Genomic DNA, 8,931 nt, shown 5'->3' on the forward strand with positions numbered 1-8,931 from the left:
TATTAAATGTTGCGAGAGGCAGCTGCTTGATAATTTAAAAGCATTTCACTTATTAATAATAATAAAAATGATGCAAATCTGTAAGAGTGGAGAGAAATTAAACAACCGATGAAAAAGAAGTTAAACAGCACACATACACGCCTGTGACTTTTGTAAAATAAGAGTGTTTTGTTTCTTATATTTTTTAATAGATATATTTTTCACAGTGTGTTGCATGCAAATAAAAAAAACAATATATACAAAAATACAATCAATAAACTAAACGCGCTATAATTAATTAGCTCAGTTTATAAATGTAATTTAAAAATAATAATGAACAATTAAATCGAGAACAAACCTACAAAATCCGGATTTGTGAACAGCGTGAACAACCGCATAATTGATCCGTCTCACATCTGTAATCATCATCAGCATCTTCATCACGAACCTGCTGGAAAGAGAGAGAGAGAGAGGGAGAAAAAAAGAGAAAACAGAAATATAAACTAAATAAAGGATTCATTTTCATTAAATTCCGGGAAATGCGGAGGCTGCGCTGAAAGACACAAAAATCCATCTGAAAGAGAAAAACGTCCACCAAAAGAAAAAAAAAATGAAAAAGGAGTAAAAAAAAAAAAAAAGTGAGCGCGAGCATACATTCACCTCTCTATGTGAAGTGGCATTTCCCATGAACAGAGTGCGCAGAGCTGCAGCCTCCGAGACACTTTGTCAGCTTGAACGCAACATTTTCCTCCACATCCTTCAAAAAAAAAAATCCACGACGGCGAGGAAGAAAAAGTGCTGAATTTCTACTACCTTTGAACGCTCATTAGCACCTCATAATTACTTTACTAATTAGGATGACATGGTTATTAACAAGATGCGCTGTCATGACAGTCACCACCACTCCTCCCCATCCCTAAATATGTCGACCTTGCGGCTCTCAGAATATCCAGAAAGAAAAGATGCCTTCAATGACACCACGGCCGCTCATCAAGAAGATTATGGCCCTGATGCTCACATAGTTTTTTTTTGTTTTTTTTTGCCTTCCCCCATAATTCAAAATCAGATTTGACTAAATTAAAAAAAATAGCAACAGCTGAGTCCTTTTAAACTATTAGTCACAACTTATAAGCTTTGAAAAGTTTAACAAGATAGAAGAAGACTGCGGGAAGACTCAATAAACTTAAATAATGCCTGGAAGGAAAAGAAATGTTTATAATTGATCCTACCATAGAGCTGGAACTGCTGTGGAGATTTGCCTCTCAGTTATCAAATTATTTAGAGGTCAGAATTTATTTATTCTTCTTCTTCTCTCTTTTTTCTTTCTTTTTTCTTTTTTTTTTTTTTTGATTCTCCACTTCCTGAGTCTTTTCTGCAGCAGCTTTTTTCATTAAGAAAATGTTTCCAGCATGGCCTTAAAGCACATGCATGTTTTTTTTTTCCTCCTATTTTTTTTTTTTTTAAAGAGCTATACTAAAATTCAATTCAATTCAATGGTTGGCTTGAACTGTCTAGATAAAGAAACAACTCTCTGATTGGTGAGGTGCCGGATTCAGGCGTGATGTAAACCAATGGCAGCGGAGGGAAGTGAAGGGGAGGAGGAGGGAGGAGGGAGGAGATGGAGGGAAGAGGGGGGGTGGTGGTAGAGAGAAAAGGCGTCGAGTGTTTATTATAAAGGAGAAAATATTAATTCCCCCTCGCCGTGGGCCGTGACGTCAGTATAGGAAGTCATTGTAGAGCAACACTGGAGCGATTAGCAGCAAAAAGGGGGAGCCTGATGTCGAGGAGTCAGCCCTATGTATATCTCTCTATACGCCTCAACTTTTAACACAAAGTTCAATATCCAAACACAAAAAGGGACGTGGACTACGCAGACCCACACTTTGCTTTTCCGCATTTTCACTGAATGTATCACCTTGGACCATTGACTACCTGAGCAGCGCGTAAAACCGTGGATTTTCTTTCTTTCCTGGGTTTATCTGTCACATTTTCTTTTTTTTTCCAATTTATTTTTCTAACTCCAAAATTCATTTTTGTTGACTTTTTTTTTTCTCGTGCATCGGAGGAGAAGCATCTCACTGTTGTTATGAAGACTTCACCACTCCTTTCTTAATATGGAAGCATCCAGCGGGTCGAGTTTTGGGATAGACACTATTTTATCCAGCGCTTCTAACTCTGGTAACCCCGTGCTCATGAACGGAGATTTTCGGCTCGGCGACAGCAGGACAGCGGATTTCAGGAGCCAGGCAACCCCGTCACCATGCTCGGAGATAGACACTGTGGGAACGGCCCCCTCATCCCCCATTTCGGTCACCATGGAGCACTCAGCCGATCCGCATCTGGTCCAGGACAGCCTTCAGCATCATCACCATCACCACAACCAGCCGCAGAGTTTGCCGCTGTCGCCTCAGCAGCAGCAGCCTCTCGCCGGGGCCGGCTGTGCCCCGAGGACTGCCACCTCCTCGTTTTTAATCAAAGACATTTTAGGAGACAGTAAACCACTGGCAGCATGCGCACCTTACAGCACCAGTGTATCCTCACCACATCACACGCCAAAACCAGAAAGTGCCACGGCTCCGGACGGCTTCAGGCCCAAGTTGGAACAAGATGAAAACAGAGGCAAGCTGGACAGAAGAGACGATATTCAGAGTGAAATGAAATGCAACGGTAAGGATACAATATCATAATTATCTCAAGATAAGCCAGATGTTTAATACTGCTAGTTAAAAGATGTTGAAGTTAAATACAGAAGACATCTAAAAAATATATAGCCAGCATTATATAGACAGGGGATTAACCATAAATCATGTAATAATCATTTTCCTACTACTACTACTACTCATCATAGTCTTATTCTTTGTGTTTCTTTGAACCTTCATTATTAGTGTCATAGATGTGGAAACAGATGTAAGCCGTGTGTGATTTTCCCCGTGCGCGAGGGCCCTCCCTAGTGGGTCAATTAGAGAGATTATTGTTCTTCCTGGAGGGGGGATCACGGTGCACTGAAAAAACAGCTACAAATAGAGATGGATTGACATATTGATTTCTCGTTTTCTAAAAAGGAAAAAGAAGCCCATAAAAAATTAAAAAAAATAAAATAAAAAAAAAACTTGAGGTGACAAATACACCCCCCCCCCCCCCTAAAAAAAATCTTACTTGTTCTCACTGTGGCACAAGTCATATCTCAAGTATTTAAAGGAGTTGGTGAAAGTTTGGATTGGATTTATTGTTTCAGTGTTGGAGGAGAGATTAGAATAAAATTATGGACAGTAAGTGAAGTATCATATTTAATAAAAGTAGGCCAGTTTATTTATAATGTGTCAATCTAATTTGCTCTCTTTTACCCGTGTGTTCAGGGACTAAAGAAGAAGGTGATCGGGAGATCTCCAGCAGCAGAGACAGTCCACCGGTGCGTTCAAAAAAGCCCCGCAAAGCACGGACAGCCTTTACCGACCACCAGCTCAACCAGCTGGAGAGAAGCTTTGAGCGACAAAAATACCTCAGCGTGCAGGACCGCATGGACCTGGCCGCGGCTCTCAACCTGACAGACACACAAGTCAAGACCTGGTACCAAAACAGACGGTAAGGCATCATCATCATCATCATCATCATACACACACACATATACACAATCAAAGCAGCATATTTTTCAACCTTTCATGCTTAAAAAAAATCATCTTCAACACCAGTGTGATATTTATAATGTGTAGTATTTTTAAAGTTATTATGGGATTTTATTACACTGTCACACACTAAACAATCACTTCCGAAATGTTCTGTCAATCGATTACATTTCTGATCAAGTTTTATTTTTAATTTGCTTCATCATTATTTCAGCTGTTCTGTTTCACACTTCACAGCTTGACAGGCCTGACTTTGGCATCACATTAAACACTGGCATCATATTTAACGTTTCTAATGAAAGCAGAGTGTAGTGGGTTATATGTGCAGAGGCAGTGGAGGCATGCAACACCTTTATAGTGAGTGTGGCGCTCACGGAAGGCCCGACGCTTTCTATCGTTTGAGATGAACTAGTAAATTATTACTATAATGTTTTTATTCAGTAGAGGTTGTTAGGTGGATTTAGAGGCTGACGACACATTTTAAATACAGTCTTGTCTCATGTTGTGTTAAAAAGTATTTTACACAAGGAGCTGACGTCACTCATTTACTGAAAAAATGCTTTTATTGACCTTTTTGTTTACCAGATTATTAAGTCTTATTATCTATAATTATATTTAAATGTGATTAAATTGTTAGCAGTTAATCACTCCTTATATGTAGCTATTTTTGACAGTTATTGAAATAATGTTGTGTATTATATATGTTGCGAAAATATATCTTATACTCGCGCTGCTAAAAATATATCTGAGTTTCTAAAAATGTATTTCCACATTCGTGTAAAATCCATTTTTCCAATTTTTTCCCGCGAATCCTCAAAACAAAACAAACCTTCATAGAATGGGTTATGCTGCTTTTTTGTTTCCCGGGTGTTGTACAGGTGTGACAAAAGTATTCTTGGAGAAGTTTGAATTTCATGAAGTAGACCTCAGACTTGATATTTCATCTCTCTCTCTCTCTCTCTCTTTTTTTTTCTTTGCCTAATTAAACCTTAAGCATAAATTGGTGCCTGCAGTAATTAGGCCTCTGCATACCAATTAAAGAGGCGTTTGGGGAATTAGAAAAAGAGAGCGAACTGATTAAATAATTCATCTGTTGTATTTTGATCTGATTTCCAGGACGAAGTGGAAGAGGCAGACGGCTGTGGGATTGGAACTGTTGGCTGAAGCCGGAAACTACTCGGCCTTACAGAGAATGTTCCCGTCGCCCTATTTCTACCACCCGAGCCTGCTGGGCACCGTGGACAGCACGACGGCAGCCGCGGCGGCCGCAGCCATGTACAGCAGTATGTACCGGACTCCTACCACGCCGCATCCCAGCCTCCAGAGACCCCTTGTCCCGAGGGTGCTCATTCATGGCCTTGGGCCGGGGGGGCAACCAGCACTAAACCCCTTGTCTAACCCCATGCCCGGCACACCTCATCCGCGATAAAAACAACAACAAAAAACCCAACAAAAACCAACAACTACAAAAAAACACGAAATACTAAGACGATGACCAGACACCTGGTTGAACACGTGATGTGAGTAACTGCATCGGAAGCACATTGCAGGACTTTTTTCCCCCTCTCACCCCAAAAAAAGACACATTTAAAGACATTTTACAGAAGTAAAGGAGGTATTTAATATAGGCCCAAATAGCCTAAACCCAGTCCTAAAAGACTCTCTGTCCAGCTGAGACAGAACACAAGGACTGCCCATGTCTGATTGTTTGTTTGTTTGTCTTTTGTACAAATACACTTACATTAGCAAATAAACTTATAAAGTTTATTAGATGGAGAAGAACGGAATGAATAAAGAAGTAATGATACTAATTCAATTGCAGACGCTTCTATTGAAACTGGAGTCCAAATTTCATTTTTTTTTAAAGCAAAAGAAGATGCAAAAACCAACAATATTAACCAACTAATAAATCTATTTATTCTATTTTCTAGATGATAAACTGGGTGTTGAATTAAAACATTTCTCTAAAGCACTTATTTAAATTATACAAAAAATATGTGGCTCTTTTCTTATGAAGGGATATTTTATACAGTAATAATATTTAAATCCATTATGATAATAATGGTGTCTAACCTACATCATCTCAATTTATTGTTTATGCTGACATCATTTTTATGACATAAAGGGATCAACGTGAATAATGTGTTATTAGAGCATCTGTTCTATAAAGCGGATGATGTTTAATTTCGTTTCAAACTGGTCAGTGGACTTGGAGGTCAGTTTACACGCCTATACATTTCTGTTTACCAGCACATATACATATGGATGCGCAGCAGCTGATTGGTGGTGGGATGAATGGTTTGATGAGTCGGGTATACTGGGAATGTGGTCTTGGCTTAGCAGCTGTTCCCTGGGAGCACAGCAGACAATAAGCCTGGATTTCTCAGCGTGAGCGATCAGGCGCAGGATCAGCAGAAGAAGCCTGCAAGAAAGAGAGAGAGAGAGGAAGAGAGAGAGAGAGAGAGAGAGAGAGAGAGAGAGAGAGAGAGAGAGAGAGAGAGAGAGAGAGGAAAACTGCTTATAATCTGCTCATTCTTAATAACCAATAGCCGTTAGTGAACTTTTTTCAGGAAGTTTTGAAGGATAAAAAAAAATAATCTAACAACCTCTAGTGACACATAATAATGTTTTCAGTCTTATTTTAATTTTTGTATTATTTTTAAATCATTTGCATGCTTGCATCACTTTTTTAAAATTTCTGTTTTTAATATTTTTTGCACTGTGCCTCAATGATAATCATTTCCTCTGTTCCTCACCGTCTCTCTGCTATCTGTACTGCTGTTAAACTAAGCAAACAGAGCGTGGGGACTGACATTAAATGTTATCAAAATACTTTGATTTTATTTAGCCTCCTATGTGCGCGCACCCGGGAGAATATGGCGAGGAGGTGCTGCGTGTGAATGAACGCCTCGGGGCCCGTTTGTTTGGGTTTCTCTTCTTAGACCTCATTGCTTATTGCACTGAGACACATTGACCTTTGCTGGCCTATTAAAAAAATCGACTTATGCATGCAAATCTTAAGTAGCAACATTTATTTTTATTTAGGGTTTAAAAAATCTGCAAATGTGAGCGCGCTTTTTCTTTCTTTTTTTTTTTTTTTAACATGAACGCTTTTTAAATTTTCATTCCGGTCATGTAGAGATGCAATGCTTTTACATTTTAATTCAACTTGTGGATTTTTTTTAAAGTGGTAGTGGATGCATATTATACATGCACAAATAGCCACCATAATAAACCGTATGACAACCGGTGTCAGTCCGCCAGTGGAAGCAGTAAACACAGGCTTAAGTTTAGCTGCGTCTTAATACTGTGAACACGTGTTAATGTAGCTCTGTGTTTAAGCCTGTCTGCTTGTCATTCACTGCATGGACACCTCCTTCTCTCCCTCTCTCAATCATTTAGAGGAAAAACAGTCCCGGCGCGCCGTTTTTCACTTTTTTCTCCTGCAGCTTGTATGGACACAAGCTCATAAACGCGTTTTCTCATTTCAACACTTTGCAAAGATAGAACCCGACTCTATAGAGTTTGTACAACACGTATAACGCTCAGATAAATTACTATAAATACAACATTCATTCTCATTAAATCTCAGGGTTTATTGATAATAACGCTAGGCAACAGAAGAAGAAGCTTTCCTTTATTTGGCCTTGTGAGCAATGGGAAATATGATTGGGAAATAATAATAATAAAACAAGCAGTCATGGCCTATATCGTCAGTGTTGAAAAATATTAGCCTACCATATTGACCCTACAGCTTTCTACCCATTACTGCAGTATAGTGCCGACGCATGTTGTTCATATGCATGACTTCTGCAGCATTATTTATTTATTGCACTCTGCGGGTGGGGAGGGGTGGGGGTGTCGGCGGTTGTGCGGGCTGTTCCAATTCATTAATAATAGCCTAAGCCATGCAGCAGCACTGAATTAATAGGCTGCTCCCCTTCTCATGCTACCTGGCAATTTTTTTTCCTTCTTTTTTTTGGCGTTGCTATAATCAGATTTTTGTATCAGTGTTATTTTTGTTTATTTGTTTTGTTTCTTTTATTTTGGAGGGGCTAATTTATGGCGCAAACAAAGCAGCAGAAGTCTCTCAGTCAGTTTAAAGTGGGCCACACTGAGTCTGAGTCAAACTGGCAGCATGAAGCTGTCTGCCATGCTTTTGCATTTGTTATGGACTCAGTCAATAGCACAATGTATATTAATTATTGTTATTATAAATATTAAGATATGCTTTTATATCCCTGCTCATCAAGTTTATTTTTTTTTAAAAACCCGCGAAAGTAGCCCTTTTTTTCGCGCGATAAAATACAAACTTCTTAGAAATCTCCTCTAATAGGAAATTAGATGAAGATGTTATTAAGAATGATGTGTGATTTGGGCTACAGCTTCCTGGGCTGTGGGTGAAGATGAGCAATAGTTGAGGAAACAGTCACTGGTGGAAAAAAAAGGGCAGCAGACTTGAATAAAGAGGATTAGGCCCTTCTTTTACATGGCGCATATTATCCAGAACAGATGGGCTTTAGAGAGTCGTTTTCTTCTTCTTCTTGCCTCAAGGAACCTTGTTGGGCACTTTAATTGCCACTTTTTTTTTCCAACTGATGTAATGGTGGGATATCTTTTTCATTACAATAATGAGGTAACACTTGCTCTCCTTGGCCTCTCATTATCACATCTCCTACATCACTCACTAAACACAAATTTAACCCCACCCCCCCACCACCCACCCACCACTACCACCACCGGCCCAAAAAAATATCTAAACTTCTCTTATACATCTTGTAAACTATTATCATGAGCTGCTGTGTGCCGATCCATGTCTGGCTGTGTGTGTTGACGCGCCTTTGCTGCAGAGCGTTTCATTAAGAGCCTGCAGGAGAATTTTTAAAGCTGTGCATAATAATAATAATAACGCTTTGACCAGCAGCAGACTCTACGAGGCAGGTCGTATTTAATATGTGTAAATTACAGCTTCTGTTAGAAATAAGCATGGGATGGAGATATTGAAGGTTACGTGCTGTGCTGCTGTGCTGTGCTGCTTTTGCCCGACCCAAACACATGCATGCATGCATCAAGTTGGTCGTATACTGTGTGGACTGATCGTTGTCCAAAACACACACACACACACACACAAACACACACACACACACACACACACACACACACACACACACACACACACACACACACACACACACACACACACACACATGTGAAACTAGATGGTCAGCCTTGATGTTTTCTTAATTTCCCCCCATTCACAAGCAGCCTGTAAAAATAATCTGAGGATGTGATTTATAATATTTTAAAAAGCTTAAACCGAAGTGACCTC

General features: G+C 39.5%; 1 protein-coding gene across 1 annotated transcript; it reads left to right on the forward strand.

The window, feature by feature from the left end:
• The first annotated feature begins 2,093 nt into the window (after positions 1-2,093).
• barhl2 (BarH-like homeobox 2) lies at positions 2,094-5,031 on the forward strand. Its single transcript, XM_053322397.1, has 3 exons — positions 2,094-2,646; positions 3,336-3,561; positions 4,719-5,031. The coding sequence occupies exons 1-3, from the start codon at positions 2,094-2,096 to the stop codon at positions 5,029-5,031; spliced, it is 1,092 nt and encodes a 363-aa protein (XP_053178372.1).
• The last annotated feature ends 3,900 nt before the right edge of the window (positions 5,032-8,931 follow it).

The sequence above is a fragment of the Scomber japonicus genome, chromosome 7, assembly GCF_027409825.1.
Source record: "Scomber japonicus isolate fScoJap1 chromosome 7, fScoJap1.pri, whole genome shotgun sequence".
NCBI classification, from domain to species: Eukaryota; Metazoa; Chordata; class Actinopteri; order Scombriformes; family Scombridae; genus Scomber; species Scomber japonicus.

Excerpts from the sequence above, each read along its gene's own strand:
- barhl2 (XM_053322397.1), top strand. The coding sequence starts at position 2,094 with ATGGAAGCATCCAGCGGGTCGAGTTTTGGGATAGACACTATTTTATCC. Across the intron at positions 2,647-3,335 it reads GAGTGAAATGAAATGCAACG|GGACTAAAGAAGAAGGTGAT; the intron begins GTAAGGATACAA and ends CCGTGTGTTCAG. Across the intron at positions 3,562-4,718 it reads ACCTGGTACCAAAACAGACG|GACGAAGTGGAAGAGGCAGA; the intron begins GTAAGGCATCAT and ends TCTGATTTCCAG.